The sequence below is a fragment of the Chionomys nivalis genome, chromosome X, assembly GCF_950005125.1.
Source record: "Chionomys nivalis chromosome X, mChiNiv1.1, whole genome shotgun sequence".
Lineage (NCBI taxonomy): Eukaryota > Metazoa > Chordata > Mammalia > Rodentia > Cricetidae > Chionomys > Chionomys nivalis.
Window position 1 is genome coordinate 95,718,838 of NC_080112.1, and position 16,480 is coordinate 95,735,317.

Consider the following 16,480-nt stretch of genomic DNA (forward strand, 5'->3'; position numbering starts at 1 on the left):
CTTGTGAAAATGAAATGGAATTGGTGAAAAACAAGACTTTGATGCAAACATTCTTTAGAAGAGTACTTTGGGAACATGGTTTGCTCCTGGCTTTGTTAATGAAAGTCTCACTGAAAACAATCCGATTTTTCAGTCCCTATCAAAACGACTATTTAAATCCTCTAAGAAGATAAAAGATGCATTTGGAATGCTGATGGCTATCTAAAGCACAAGTCAAACTTAAGATTTTTTTTATTTTTATTTTTAATATTTTTTATTTATTACATATACAATATTCTGTCTTTGTGTATGCCTGCAGGCCAGAAGAGGGCACTAGACCTCATTCCAGATGGTTGTGAGCCACCATGTGGTTGCTGGGAATTGAACTCAGGACCTTTGGAAGAGCAGGCAATGCTCTTAACTGCTGAGCCATCTCTCATTTTTTAAAAATTACTTACAGAGAAACCCTGTCTCGAAAAAACCAAAAAAAAAAAAATGCTTAGGAACTTGGGCCAGAGAGATGGTTTAGCAGTTAAGAGCACTGGCTTGACTGCTCTTCCAGAGGACTCTGGCAGTTCACAACCGTCTGTAACTTCAGTTCCAGGGGATCCAATGCCCTCTTCTGGCCTATAAAGGCACTACAGTCATATGGTGTATAAACATACATGTAGGCAAACACTCATACACATAAAATAAAATATCTTTAAACAATTAAGAATATTATGAGATTATTAGTATAAATAAATAATCGTCAGAAATAATCCAATATGAGAACAAAATTTCTTCTGAGTGAACCACAGGGAAATGGTGCGGGAGAATCCTGATGCATGTGACAATGAAACTGAATGCAATAAAGTCCCAAGCAGCACACTAGAGGAGTGTAATAAGCTAAAGAACTACAGGACGATCATTATAAGCAACAACAGAAGCACTAGTGGGTAACATTCTAAAGTTAATTTGTAAGGTCATTGTTTGGAACTAGACATAACACTTTTTATCCACAGTATTGTGGATAAAAAGAAACTGAATTTTCAAAAGAGCACACAGACTACTGTATGTTAAAATGCTTTGGGACTAAAACCTAAGCAAATAAAAATTATTACTTAACCTCAAATTTGACAAAACTTTTTCAAAAAAATCATATCATTATAATACCTAAGGAAAAATAAAGAAAAACATTTCAGATTTATCTTGAATACTGAAACACGAGAAAGTATTTACTCGGGAGGATTATATCGCTGATTAGAGTTTTTGTGGCGATTACGGGAGTGGGTGTAACTATACACTCAAGGTAATTATATATCAAGAGCACGGATTTTTCATAGAGTGATTAATTTCATTTCAAAAGAAGGGAAAGCACCTAGCAAGAAGAAGATAACAGAGATCAGAAACCAAGGAAAGAGAAAGGGCGAGTATAGGGGCAAGAGGGAAGGGGAAGCAAAAGAAAGGGAACATAGCCATATGTGTAAACTGTAAGAGTACCCAAGATCGCCGGGCGGTGGTGGCGCACGCCTTTAATCCCAGCACTCGGGAGGCAGAGGCAGGCGGATCTCTGTGAGTTCGAGACCAGCCTGGTCGACAAGAGCTAGTTCCAGGACAGGCTCCAAAACCACAGAGAAACCTGTCTCGAAAAATCAAAAAAATCAAAAAAAAAAAAAAAAAAAAAAAAAGAGAGTACCCAAGATCGAATTTCCCAGACTAGTAAAGGGAGAGTATGGAGGATTAGAAAGGGGGAGTAGGGCCCTTTCTTAAGAAGAAAAGAAGTGGCACCACAGCAACCTATACATTCAAGAGTTTCATATGCAAACAACAAACTGGTGGAGTGTCACCTAGGAGAAAGTAATTTCAAGAGGAATTAAGAAGTTGCTCAGTTTTAATGAGCCAAAATATTCTATCCACCATTAATAAAGTATAAAACAACACTAAGGTTTCTCCACTGTTGTTACTCCAGTAGAAGTTCTTTCCCCTTCCTATAGTGACAAACACCGTCAGACAACCTAGCTTTGCTGGGTGCAAAGGATCAACATTGAATTCTTGACACTAAGCACGGGTCTTAAAAGTATCAAATAAAATGGATGCTGGTGGATGCTAGTACGATTCAGCAAGCCTTTTCTGGAAAAGAAAGGAAAATACAAAGAAAGATGAGGTATGTGCATTTCTATGTGTATAAAGGGAGGCTAAAATTTTTTAAATATTAAAGAAAAAGAGAAACATTTCATAACAGAATAGGAAAACCCAAGAAGACCTTCAAGTTCTTTAGTGTTGGAGTCTCATTTTTACATATGAAAAAAAATCAATTAGTGTTTAGAAGAAGGGATGCAACCTAATAATCACACAGCTGCACTCAAAAGGCCAAAGCAATTCCTAAATTCTCGGTCTGTAAATTGTTCTGTAATCACATGGTTCTTATTATACCACACTATTAATTCTTTCTTTAAGCTTTACCAAACTATTGGAATATTGAAGCTTTTTTAAAACAATTTTTCTGGTTATGAAAGTAAAATATATTCATACTAAGAAATGAGAGACTACAGAAAAACAAGGAAGAGGAAAATAACCTGTAATTTCACCAACCATGTTAATAATATGGTGTTATTTTCTTTTTAAATGCCAAAATAACGTTAATTGCAGGCAGCATTTATCTAAGCCACTTCAGTGTTTTCTCTGAAATGGCAATGTGTAGAAAGATCATAAAGGCACAACAAATTTTAGTACCATCATCGTTCAGAAAAGGTCAAAATGAATAGAATTAAGTCAAAGACATAGGTTGGTACCTAACTTAATTGTTCAAGTGTTAAAACCAAATAATTCACAATTAGATTCTGAACTCAATAACCTCCAATTACATCTAGTTTCCTGTTGCTCAGCATGAACCACCAGACTTTGTTTAGCTAAAAAAAAAAATCAATATTGTAGTTAGTCTATTGGCAAATGCAAGCAGAACACATACCATGATGCATAAGAAGGCCATATACAGCTGAAAAAGAAGGGAGGAGGAAAAGGAATAAGAACAAAAGACTCTCCCGTAGAACTGCAAAGATGGTATTGTAGAGCAGAGTGTAGCAAACGGGCACTGTTTTAGGATCCTGGTCAAAAACCAGACAAGTACATGCATTCGCACACATGTGTGCACACACGCACACCATGTGTTTGGTAATAAAATAACACTCTATGCCGGCCAGTGGTGGTGCACACCTTTAATCTCAACACTCGAGAGGCAGAGACAGGTGGATCTCTGAGTTCGGGGGCAGCCTGGTCTACAGAATGAGTTCCAGGACAGACAGGGCTACACTGAGAAACTGTCTCAAAAGTAAGTAAATAGACAACACCCTCCAATATATAGGAAAGGATAATCAGGATTTTTGGTTTTTTTTTTTTTACATTGGGATTGTCTTCTGGGATGATAGTACTTCATTTTATTGAGTTAGGTACAGGTTACATAAGTGCTTTCATTTGTGAAAAATCCATTGAGCTATAAGCCAATGATTTATGTACCTTTTTAGTATGTTCGTTATACTTCACTATATATATATATATACACACAATATATATACACTTCACTATAATATATATATATACTTCATTATATATACACCATGTATACTCCACTATATAGATACTATATACACTGTATATACTATATACACTATATAGTGAAGTATAACATACTATACATATAGTGAAATATAATGTATATATTGTATATGCTACATATACACTATGAAGTACATAGATATATAAATTTTCATATTCTTTTTGTCCAGTGCTGGATTTCCAACCCAGTGCAATCCTCCCTGAAAATACATAGCACCCTATCAAATGAAGTTTGGAAAAACTCCAGTGATATTTTACAGTTGGGTGGACAGAATTTTTTTTAAAAGGTACTTCAATCCAGGAGGTACAACTTCATCAAGCAGTAGGGAGCTGGGAGAAAAATCTCAACTGTAAAAATGATTTCACTTATAGGGAGGGATACTGAGAGAATGATACCTAAAGCACAATTGTTGACCAAATCCTTCAAAGGTTGCTGCTGATATAGATCATTTGATAGACTGCTTGCCTAGCATGAACAAAACCTTGGGTTTCATCCTCTGCAGCACATAAACTGAGCTTGGTGGCACACACTTGTCACCCCAACACACTGGGGCTGAGGCTTGAGGATCAGTATGTCAAAGTCATCATGGGCTACATAGGATGTTGAAGGCTGGCCTAGAAGAAAACCATTTCAATAGGACCAAGTCATAAGAGATTATCACATGGGGTAGACTACTTTATAACTCTTGAATACATCTCATGTAAACATTTATGGAGACCGTATTTTTGTTTCCAGCTATGTAATTCACACTGTTCTCCATCCAACTGTTGCACTTCCCTTCTGATAGCTAATGGAAGAGAGGTTCGTTTCCAGCCCCTAGTCCATTGCCATGACCTTCAACTAGAAGAGAACTCTTTTTTCAGTTTTACCCATGCAAGGAAAATTTGTAATTAAAAGCATTGAGTTTTGATATAAGGCTGTAGTGCACATGGTACATATATAGAATTTTAAAAATAATATATACTTAGGAAAAGAAAATTATGGTGAGAACACTAAATATGACAAATTGGTTTTTCTACAAACTTGTATGCCTTTAATTTTTTTCTGAATTTTACTACCCTAACATTAATTATAAAAAATTAACTACTATGATAAAAGTAAAATAAAAAGTTATACCTATACATGGAAAAAGACACAAGAAGCGTTATTAATGGTGTTTACTTCCTTGCTAGGGAACGTTGAGTAATTCTTTTTTACATTTTACCTATACTTAGCTCCATAATCAGAAAATAACAAAGAAAATGTATGTATGTACTGCATACACTATAGTCCTCTATTGCAACTCAATGCTTTCATCATTTTAGAAGTGAGAACAAAAGCCATAAAGAGATGGGGTACATAGAGGTTCAGTATGACAATATATAGGTGATAATACATACTTCCCAGAGATAGAGGGGATAAAGCCTTCTTTATGTGCACAGAAAACAACGCACTGATGTAGCTGTGGTTCCTGCTTTAAAGGTGAGATCATTTTATGCTGGGAACGTCAAAGCGCAGCACGTACAATGGAAGCATTTTAACTAGAGACCCAAGTTGAAGGCCGGCATAAGGAGTTTTAAACATCCAGAAATAGTGGAAGAGCTCACGTGTCATTATTTGTTTGTTGCCCAGGTAATTCTGCTTTAATAAAAAAATCCATAGGATTTAGTCATTTTGTTGATCACTGTAGAAATTAAGGCGCCTATAGTTTGAAGCATTTCTCTGCTCTTAGTATATATTCTCCCTGCTGTGAAAGTCTAGACCCTTTAACAGGGTATGGTATCTATGTTGTATGCAGACAAGAAGCACAGTGATGCTCAATAAAACGAAGTCCAGTTTCCAGTCCTCTGGTATTTTTCCAGCAGATCTTAGGGCCCTCTACCATTTGACTTCTAGGGTGTTTGAGGCATGTCAAAAAGTATTTCTAGAGCACATTCAGAAGAAAGGTTCCCGGGAGGAATCTAATCTAAAGATTAACAAAACATTAATGTAGGTGTGGGCTGTAGCAGGCAGAGGGGAAAAGATGCCACAATATAGAAATACCACAATCGAGCTTCAGATGTGTGTGGAATTATTGTGTGTTAATTAAAAATGAAACTGGCTGGGTTTGATGGCCCATGCCTGTAATCCCAGCACTCAAGAGGCAGAAGCAGGGGAATCTCTGTGACTTTGAGGCCAGCCTCACCTGCCTATCTAATTTCAGGCTACTCGGGCCTATATAGTGAGACCCTGTCTCAAATAAGTAAGCAAGCAAAACCGTTTTTAAAGAAAAAAGGATTTTACAAATAAAGCAAGCATTTGTGCGGGAATGTGAAGGTGGGTGGGTTTCTGACCCGCTGAGTTGGGAAGAATAGCAGAAGTGCTTTGACTCCGTTAAAGAGTTGGCTGCGGGGCCTGCTGAGTGGAGTTGCATGCCCAGGCCCCAGGGCGAAGGACAGAATCGACTCCGGAAGGTTGTCCTCCGACTTTCACGTGTATTCTAAGGCATGCACACCACACACCCACAAAAACTTAAAAATCATTGAAAATGGCCATTTAAACAAATGATACCAGAAAAGGAGAGAGTACTTTTTGACATCAACGAGAGAAGAGGAATATAAAGCTTCCAAAGTCCTCTGAGACCAGTTTATTCAGTTGTGGACGCTGGGCTGAGCAGCGAGTTGTAAAATATATAAGCAATGGCAGGTATGTGATCCAGGCTCTGGTGGCAACACGGAAGAAGTGTGTGCAGTAAGAAAATGACTGGAGGCAAGGACACCAATCGGGAAGCTGACTGCTGCTTCCGGAGAAGCCGTGGGAACTGAATGCAGGCTATTAATTGTCTATGCTGGGGCAGTATTTAAAGAGAGAGCATCAACTTGCTGCCACAGCTGTTTATAAAAGAGGGGGGAGCTGCGAAGCCCACAGTGCAATGGAAAAGAGTAGTAGGTGAACGAGTTCATAAAACAGGGAAGCAAGAGACCCAGAGAAGTCCGAGCCAAGCGCAGGCCACATCTGGAAATGGCAGTGTTATTGCACACTGGCAAATCACCACCACCCAATCCTTCAACCAGCTTATTCGACTGGGAAAGTTGCTATTCTAGAGGAAAAGAAAAAAAGAAAGAGTCAAGCAGGAATTGGGACCGTGATAATTCAGTAGCACACAGCATTTTAGGGCCAGGTGTGGTGGCACACACCTTTAATCCCAGCATTAGGCAGGCAGAGGCAGGTGGATCTCTGGGAGTTTGAAGCAGGCCTGGTCTACTGAGTGAGACAGCTCAAACAAACAAACAAACAAACAAACAAACAAACAGTATTTCAAAGTGCTTTTTAGATGGGGGGGAGAGAAAATTGGTAGCTTAACTGAGAAGAAGCTATTAAAGAAAAGAATGTCAAAGCTTGGAAGATCAAAAGTTTTTCCTTGTGAAAAAAAAAATTCTGCCTGATCTACTCTATGCCTAGAGGGTTTAAGTTAAGATTTTGAGTTATGTGGACTTTGAAGTACTGAAGGCTGCTCATTTTCAAATTTCGCTCTCTAAACATAGGACTCAATTTTTGTTTTATAAAATGCATTTAACTAGCCTACTGGGATGAAAAAAGACTTGCCATTGACACTATCTCCTTTAATCCTAGCAACCTCAGGGGTTTTTAAAAATGCTTTATCTCTATCATATAGAAGAGAGAACTAAGAATTAAAATAACTGCCCTAGAGATTAGAAATAGTAAGTGGCAGGCGCCCATCCTCTTCACTAATGTACTACGTTCTCATTCAACAAAGCATACAAGCAACTTTTATATACCAAACTGTTTGATGAAAGAGCACTGAATCATTAACTTACACTGTTTAGTTCATTATTTTCTTTTTAAAATAAAGCCCTCAGGAACAACGCTTCTCCTGTCACCTCCTTGCGTATGTTTCAAGTCCTTGTAAACGTGTTCCAGACTATGAAGGTTACTTGTAGCTCTGCACGGGCCCTTCAATAAATCCATGCCTGCCCATATTGACGCAAGGAAAATTGTACAAGCAAGTACACAGATCACTTCAACCCGTAGGCTGTGCTCAACTAGACAGCAGGCAAGGCTTAGGCCCATCTGCTTGATCTGCGAAAGAACAGTAAGCCGTGCCATAGAGAAAGCATGCTTCTCATACTTCAGTGTGAAAAATCGATCTACATTTTAGATGGCTTCAGGGCTTACTCTACATTTTGGCTGCCTCTCATCTGATTTTCATATTTGAAGTGACTCTGAATAATTAAACTTTGCTATCAAATTCTCCTCTGAATTTTTATCTAGGTTTCTGGATTGATTTAGTTGAAATATATACACAGGCATTACGCAGCAAGCTATCACTTCACATGTAGCCTTTGCAAAGACGGTATCTGGATGAGTGGGGTTTTCTCTATAGTTTGTAACCAAAATAGAATACAAACATAAATTGCACGGGTTGATAGTAGACCTTTGGTGGGTTTGTCCGTTTGTTTGTTTTTTGAGGCAGGTTTTCTGTACACAGCCCTGACTGGCCTTGAACTCAGATCAGAGATCAGAGATCCACAGACCTCTGGGATGAAAGGCCTGTACCACCATGCCCAGCTAATAGTAGATCACCTTTTTATGAAAATTTGAAATCTATTTAAAATATAGCTTCATTTTCTTAATTGATTGCTCATATATTGTAAAAGTTTTCTTAAAATGAATGAAGGAATGAATAAGTGAATGAGTGGAGTAAATAAATAAATAAATAAATAAATAAATAAATAAATGGTCTGGCACTGGCCTGTAATCCCACCACTTAGGTGGCTGAAGCAGTAGGATCATGAGTTTTCAACACCAGCCTGAACTCATTGGGTTACAGGGTGAGTAGCAAGCCACTCTGGGTGAGATCTTGCCTCCAAAACAAACAAGAAAACCAAAACCAAAACCATGGTTTTAAATCATTTATTTCATTCAGTTCCTTGAAGCAATGCATGTTTAACATTTTATGGTTATGACAGGGGAGAGCATAGATATTCTGTACAAATTCAAAGGGCAAATAATTCCAGTGTGGCCTCCGTGAGAGTCTGTGAAGACAGAGTTTGTAAACAAACGAGATAGCCATGGCTTTTCCACTTTTGGTGGCCCCTGTGTAACCCACAAGGACTTAAAACCGAAACCTCAGTCCTACTTATCCCTCACTAGGATACAAGCCGTTTTTTAAGCCAGATGTTTAAAAGAAAGCCCTAGATTTGTTCTCAGGAGAGAGAAGGGCAAATAGCATAGTACTCTCCAAATACTCACTAGCAAATCTGAGCACAGTGGCTTTTCCCTGTGCTGCAAAGCAGTTTCTCTAGAAGTTTAAGAGAGAGATGTCATTTTATGCCTCAAAAGCTTTTTGGATAGTCAGGGTAGTTAGCATAACAGGGGTATCTGTTCTCCCATCGATCTGGGTAATAAAAACCTTCCAACGTATCCGAATCTTACATTACACTTGTAACTTTCTTTATTCTTATTTGAGTTCCTGAAGCACAATAGACCTAATCAGATTTTCAGGCTATCCATGTCTTCACATTGGTACCTGAATAATCATACATTTGTGCATTCACTGTTTGCTTCCTCTTATCACTAATCTATTATACAACTAACATTTATGGCTCTTTGTCATCTACTACCTGGCTTATCTATTATCCTTAGCAAGCATCTCCACAAATATCACCTCCATTTTATAGATGGGGAAATCAAGACTTGGTAAGGTTAAATTATCTGTCCAAGGTCACAAAGCTTTTGTGTATTGAATCCATAATTGGATTGCCAATCTTGATTACAATGTCTGTTTTTCCTCCTACACCATGGGGCCTGTCAATAAATAATAATCCCTATGTGGAAAGTCTAGCACATAGTAGGAGCTCAATAAAAGGTAACTTGTCTCCTAAAACTACCAGATAAATATCCTTAACAGGAGTTTAACAAGGAACCCTTTAAAATAAAACATATTATTCAACTGGAAATCATTCATGCAAATAAAGCTCATTTGGAGAAGACTAAGCCAAATCCTTATAAAATCTGATAGCCAAATAAAGACTTAAATTTTCCTAAGCTTCATTATTCAACTTTAGTAGCCTTTAAAAGGCAATTGCATTCTAATCAATGTATCATCATCTAGGAAGGATGCAGTTTGCTCTCTTAATCAATATACTAAATCTAAGAACTGCAGCATTTCAGAGCTGATCCAGACCATAGTGTTCTCTCATCTCAGCTGTAGCTCGACACATTCTGCCAGCTCGGGGCCCACCCCCTATACCTATACTACCATTCCACGCGTAACTTGCACAAGGTCACAAAGCTGAGCCAAGCAAAGGGGCTTAGAGGAACTCAGATCGCCTGAGTTCCGGTCCAGTGCTCTTTCCAATTCTACACCACCTCCACTCCATGCAAGTGCTCTCCAGGCAGGGCCAGTGGTACTATCGTAAGCAAAACGCAAATTCTCATGCAGTTCAATAACTAAATTCCTTTCTTCAGGGACTCCCAAAGAATTCTCCCTATCTGCTAACCTTTAGTAACACTGTCTTAGAAGCTTGAAGGTTTTATTTCATTTTACCCTAGAGGCAAACATGTGGATAATCGGCTTCTATCGTTGTGCCTGGTTTGACTGAGGAGGGAACAGAGACTGGAGTTAAGATAAGTTGTCCAAGGTCACAGGACTAGTAAGAGCTGGAGCAGAAATTTGAGTCAAGGTCTGACTTTAGGCCCAGCTCTTAACAGCCAGGAAACGTTGTTACTTGTCTTTTCTTTCTTTTTTTTCACCCTGGCTCTTTTTTTCCTTTGTCCTTTGGGGCCTAGGGATCACAAATCATAAAAGGGGATTTCTAGAAGGGAGTAAAAGAGTCACCCCGCCATGCCCACACGTTTCAGAAGTACCTGGACTACTTTTACAAAGTCTGGGCCTTTATTTTTTTTCAGTGACACTAATCACCTGCTTTGGAACTCAAGAACCTAAATCAGATTTGTCAAGAGGCAAACAAAAGCACTGATAACAAGAAGTACTCGGGATCCAAGACCACTGGGCAGAGAACTCCAAAGCTAAAGTTTCCACAAAAATTACAAGGAGGTTAACCGAGTCCTGTAACATAATCTCGTACTTGATACATAGGAAACGTGAAGAGAAACCAGAGACAGGAAAAAAAAATCCGTTTTTATACTGCAAAGAGATTCCCAGGCGATGTTCTGTCCTCATAGTTTAAAAGCCAATGTCCACTCCTCCCACACCCTTAATCCTAGGCAAAGCACCCTCGTGAAACACCAGGAAAAGACGCAAAAGCCCCAGCTGTGCCAGCCTCGGTGTCGCCCCCCCCACCCCCGTTTGTCTTACCCTTTTCCACCAGAGGCAAATTAAATTCTAAAGGAATTTTTTTGCACCCAACCCCCACACCTGGCGAATCTCAGGAGGACCCTGCTCTACTAAGTAGGGGCAAAAAGGGCAGCCGCTTTCTTTCCCACAGGGGATTGGGGGAGGCAAGGGGAGCAGTGAGGGAAACTGGGGAAACTGGTCAAAGGAAGAGGTTTGAAGAGGTGCAAATTAGTAGCTGCACTCACCAGGGTGAGACATGGGGATGACCTCATTGCGGGTCCCAGGGAAGTTAAAGATGACGGCTCCAGAAGCCCCTCTTTCCGAAGCCAGATGGATCTTGTCCGCGAAGGTGCAACCTCCGCCGCGTTGGATGAGGGCCAACCAAGACACTTGCACCGTACTTCCCCAAACCGTGGGCACGGTGAAATTGGTGTGCGGGTTACAGGCGTTGAGCGCCCCGGGCCCGTCGGGCGGTACCAGGACCCCGGAGACGGGCTCCAGCGGCGAGTCCTGGCCATACACGCCCTCCTCGCTCAGCTCCCACACCGTGCGGTTCACTCCGGTGTGCGGAACCCGCCAGGACACGTTGAGGTACGCGGTCCACACGGCTTCGGCACCCCGGGAAGCGGGTGCGTGAGGACTCAGAGCCAGAAGGAAGCCCCAAGCCAGCAGCCTGGCAGCTCCGCAACCTCCGCTGAGGCTGCCGACCTGGGTCCCCATAGTGCGCGCTCAGCGGGAGACCCTGACCCGGGGCTAAGTGTGAGCCCGGTGGGGAGCCTGCGGCCAGCAGCCGGTCCCGGCCAGCGAGGTCGCCTGCTGCCGGTGGGCACGCAGCGGTGGCGGCCGGGCTACTGCAGACACAGCTCTCTCCCCCAAGCGCTAGAGATGCTTGCTCGCGACTGCCGAGCAAGCGTCGGGCTCTGGGACGCTAGCGCGAAGCTCCGCCCAGCCGGCTGGGGGTAGAGGTGGCTGGGAGAGGAGGGAGAGAAAGAGAGGGAGAGGAAAGGACACTGCGGGATCCGCCTCTTAAAAGGGTCACAGGGTGGGAAAGCATTACTGGAGAGACTCTTGAGGTTGGGCAGTCAGGTGTGTCAGGTCGTCTTTGGAAAGAATGTGAGGGCAAGAAGCTGGAGAATGCGCCAATTATGAGCTTTCAGTTCTGATTCGGATAAGAGTCCCCTTTGAAAGGCAGGAATGCCTCGTTCCCTCTCATTCGCCTGAAGGGGAGTTTGGGCTATTAGGTAGAAGAATGGGAAAGTACTTCTGAAAAGCTGCAGGTCCAAAGGGTGCGAGTTCTGAGTAGGTGGATAGTGCTGGGCTTAGCTGTTTCTAGGTTTCTACAGGAAGGACAAGCAAAAGGCGTCCTCATTACTCCCTTTATTTAATTATTTTCTTAGTGGCCACAAATGGTACATTTCTCTTTACCTGATCTCAGCAAGCACTATCTGTGTGAGAGTGTCTTTTCCACAATTACCCCAGGCTAACACACTGCACCAGATGCCCCTTGCAAACAGTCTGGATAGTCAAAACAGAATCACTGTCTTCACACAGCTCCAAGTCAAGCCTTTTTTTCACCTTCCACAAAGCAGGTTTGACCTAACTGATACTCCAGCATAATTTGTGATCTTAACTGGATTACATTTCTTCTCTTGACACCAAGTAGAATGAGGCTGACCCACCTGGACAATTCTCTGGATACGATTTATTCGTGTTTCCGCATACATTTCTATCAACACTATCAATGACTACACTTATGGGTGGATTCTCAAAAATTGTGCGTGGTAATAAGCTGAATTAATATACCTGGTGACAGGCAGTTAAGAATTAATTTATGATTTTGATATTTGGATAGGATCTCTCTATGTAGCCCTGACCAGCCTAGGACTAAATAGAGGAGACCAGATTCAAAGCTGGGGCAGTCCTCTTGCCTAGTTGACATTACAGTAGACATGTGCTACCAGGCCCATCTTCTTAATAACTTTGAACCTCTGGAATTTCCTTCTCTATGTCTCAATTTCTCCATGAGTTGTAATGTGAATAATAGTGATGGCCTCATGGAATTGTTCAAATGATTGAAAGTCTTCATATAAATCACTTAGGACCCTGCTTAGCAGTGCGTGAAAAGTATGTTAAATATTATTACTGGACAAGTTTAGGGGCCCAAGATCTCTATAATATTGAGGTTGTTGCCTTGCAATAATAATCAGAGACAATGATGTTTACGAGTTCAGGCTTAGCTACCTATCTTCTTCGTTCAGTCTAATTCCAGCATATCACTCCTAAACCCTCTCTTCTCCAAATCTGTAGCCCAGCGTTTTACTTTATAGTATTTCCCAAGGTTAAGCATGGCTTTATTCTCTTCTTGATGTCCTTAGGGCCTCAGAGAAACCTAGAGGAAAATTGCCACCCTCTATTGAACACCATCTCAAATACAAGTGAGTATTCTGGGAAACATGAACCTTGAGTGTTAAAAGGAACTGTAGGAGCTGCTTGGAGTAAGTATGGGAACTATAGAAAAATACTCCCCCAGATAGCAATGCTACTAATATTTGAGATTTAAAATAGCCAAACAAAAAGCAGAGTAGTATCATTTATATGAAACAGTATAATTCCAGAAATTATCTGAGTTTGTTGATAACGAACACTCAAAAAATAATAAAGTAATATTACTTGAATGAAAATCAACTGCATTGTTCTTTGAAGAGAATGTGTTCAAAAGAAAGGTGATACTTTGTAAAGTATCTACAAAACTAAATATGGAGAGATATTAATTCATATTTTCCATTTATTAGTATTTAAATATTTATCTCACATCTATTATGTGCTATGAATTCAATTTAAGTCTAATAAAATATCAATTATGCTTTAAAAAGCTCATGAAATTAACTATGAAGAATAATAAGCAATCATTATATGCTCAGTATTGTATGCCTATTATACTCTCTCTATAATAAAGGTCTACAGGCCAATAGTGGGTAATAGAGAAAAGCTCCCTAACCTAGACTAGGAAATCAGGGAAAGTATATAACTGTGCTGAGCTCATGAGAATTAGTCTTTCTAGGCGAAGAGCAATGCAAGAGAAGGCATGGTGACCTGAAATAGAAGTGCTGGAAACCCGCAGTTACAGCAGGCCTTCTAAGTGCAAAATGGTTGAAACGTAGAGCATTAAACGGAAGGTCATACGAGAGAAAATTGGAAGTCTGAGAATGAAATTCAGTGGTAGAAAACTTGACTAACATATGGGATGTTCTGGGTCCATCCCCAACACTGAAAAAAGTAAGTAATAATAAAAAAAAAAAGATAAAATTGAAGGCCAGACCTTCAGAGTATTTGGAGTAAAGCTAGGAAGTGTCTGGATTGGATCCAAAAAAGTAATATAATCAGGATTTAAACAGAGAGTAATATCACATTTGCAATTTAGAGATCATTATGGCTTCTCTGTAGATAATAGATTGGAAGGAACAAAAGTAGTATCGGGGAGCTGAGGTAGACTTTTGGCAGTACTCCAAGTGGGAAATGAGGGTAGCCTGGACAGTAGACAAGAGATGTGGGCAGAATGGGGATTCATTGTGAAGGCCAAATCCGTAGCACTCATTTTGAGGGATGGTACAGAGGGGAGGGATAGGGTTGAGGTCTTCCTTTCCAAAGACTGGATGCATCCAGTCAGGCAGTACAGGAAGACACCTTAAACTGTGTACAGTTGATAAGAAAGAGAAGTTCCCTTTAGATGTGTTAATTTCAAACTGTGTGTAATATAACCAGGTAGAAAGGTGTACTAGGTCATTGGCTTTTCTTATTACTGAACACTTACTAAATGTAAGAAACTGAGAAGGCAGAGGCATAAAGGGAACATTCTTACTCTAAATGGCATCAGGGTTTAGCAGGCGAGTCAGAGAGATAGGCAGATAATAATCATATGTAATAATGAACAGTATGATCTAGTAAAGCTTAGGTGTTCCTTAAACAAAGAGGGTGAAGATGACATTCAGGCACAAGTATCTGTATATGAGAATAGCAGAGAAGAATCAGGGGACTAACATTCAGATATAAGCTACCAAAGGGGAGATAAGGAAAATGAAATTAGTCAAGTGTATGAGACATGAAAAGTTTAAAATGTGCAGAATCAGCGTGCATATCCCCTATGAACTCACACGAAGCAAATTTGACAAACTGTTGCTAAATCATGGGCATATAGGTGTTAAATTATTTTTCTTGTCTGTGTATTTTTTTATACTTTTTGTAATTAATGAGTTTAAATTGTGAATTTTAATTTTTTTTTTAATGTGAATGTTTGTTTTGCCTGCATGTATGTATGTGTATCATAGCCTGGTGCTAATGAAGGTTAGAAAATGGTCTTAGATCCTTTGGAACTGGAGTTACAGACAGTTGTGAGCTGCCACAAGGGTGCTGGGAATTGAACCCAGGTCCTCTGAAAGAGCAGCCAGTGCTCTTAACCATTGAACCCTTTAAGCCATCCCCTAAATTGTGGATTTATATTGAAGCTAGTGGAACATAAGAATAATATAACAGATCTTAGTTTAAAAATTCACCCCGATTGTTATGAAGACAAGACTGGTATCAGACTAGTTAGGAGGCTACTGTCATCAGATTTCTTTTGGAGGTCTAACTCAGTTATGAAATGCAGACATCAGGCTACCGCGGCTTGATGACGTGAACCATTAAGCATCCCCTTGCTCTGAATCCATACTCACCAAGCAACCTTCTTATTATCATTTAGCTTCTCCTGTAAATATGCCTACAGGGAGATAATGCACTCATCAGCAAACACTAGTATCAGGTCCATTTGGAAGTTACCCTTCTCATTATAAATTAATCAATTGGCATTCTGACTTGCATATTGGTCTCCTGTGAATTTGGTTAACTGTGAGTCAGTCCCCAGGAGCCCAGACTCTGGTTATACTACCAGTTAAATTTCAAAGCTTTCAAAGCTGAGAACCAGATTGCCGAACCTAATTGCGTCAAACGTCTTTCCATGATGAGTAACTTGCTGACTGTCCCTACCTTATCCCCATGTCTTCCTGTGGAATATTTTCACACTACAACAGTTTCCTACTACTAAGCGTTATGTCTGCTGCTGATGAGGAGCATCACCCCTGTCAGGATCCTGGCTAGAAATGCTAGCATCCATTTCTGCCTCAGTACTCGTGGCATCAGCTCTCACTCCTTCACAGAGCATCACCTGCTGAGGAAGACTACCTGTTTTCTGTTGGAAAGTTCCCATTCCCATTAATGTAGCTCAATTCTCTACCTCCCCCTTCCCCACTCTTTTCTTAGGATTCGGGGTCCTCAGTGTCTCCATAGTATCCTTGGCCATATCCCTATTCATCTAGGGCCTTTGCTCTCCCAAATGGCCCTGGACCAGACCCCACCCGATTCCTGACAATTGAGTTGATTAATCCTAAAAATATTCTCTCAGATTGCTACTTTCCTTAAGGCTAATAACACTTACTCGACTACTGTTCTTTGAATATTTACCAGGTGTTTTACATACTTATCTCCATCTATTATTATCCCAATCTTTTTTTTTAATAGAGCAGGAAACAGGCTCAGAATTCGCAGCAGGCCTAAAGCAGTTAAACAGAAGCAGAATTCCAATGCTGTTCTGA

The 16,480-nt window shown here is 40.3% G+C and overlaps 1 protein-coding gene across 2 annotated transcripts in view; it reads right to left on the reverse strand.

The window, feature by feature from the left end:
* Window positions 1–16,480, reverse strand: part of Rnf128 (ring finger protein 128) — a 107,222-nt gene that overhangs the window by 50,395 nt on the left and 40,347 nt on the right. Inside the window, exon 1 of one of the 2 annotated variants that reach the window (XM_057760574.1) lies at window positions 11,099–11,774. The exons of the other annotated variant lie outside the window; for it this stretch is intronic. Within the exon in view, the coding sequence (XP_057616557.1) occupies window positions 11,099–11,573 (475 nt within the window). The 5' untranslated portion in view covers window positions 11,574–11,774. Of the gene's footprint in view, window positions 1–11,098; window positions 11,775–16,480 lie in introns of those variants that run through there. 2 annotated transcript variants of the gene reach the window in all.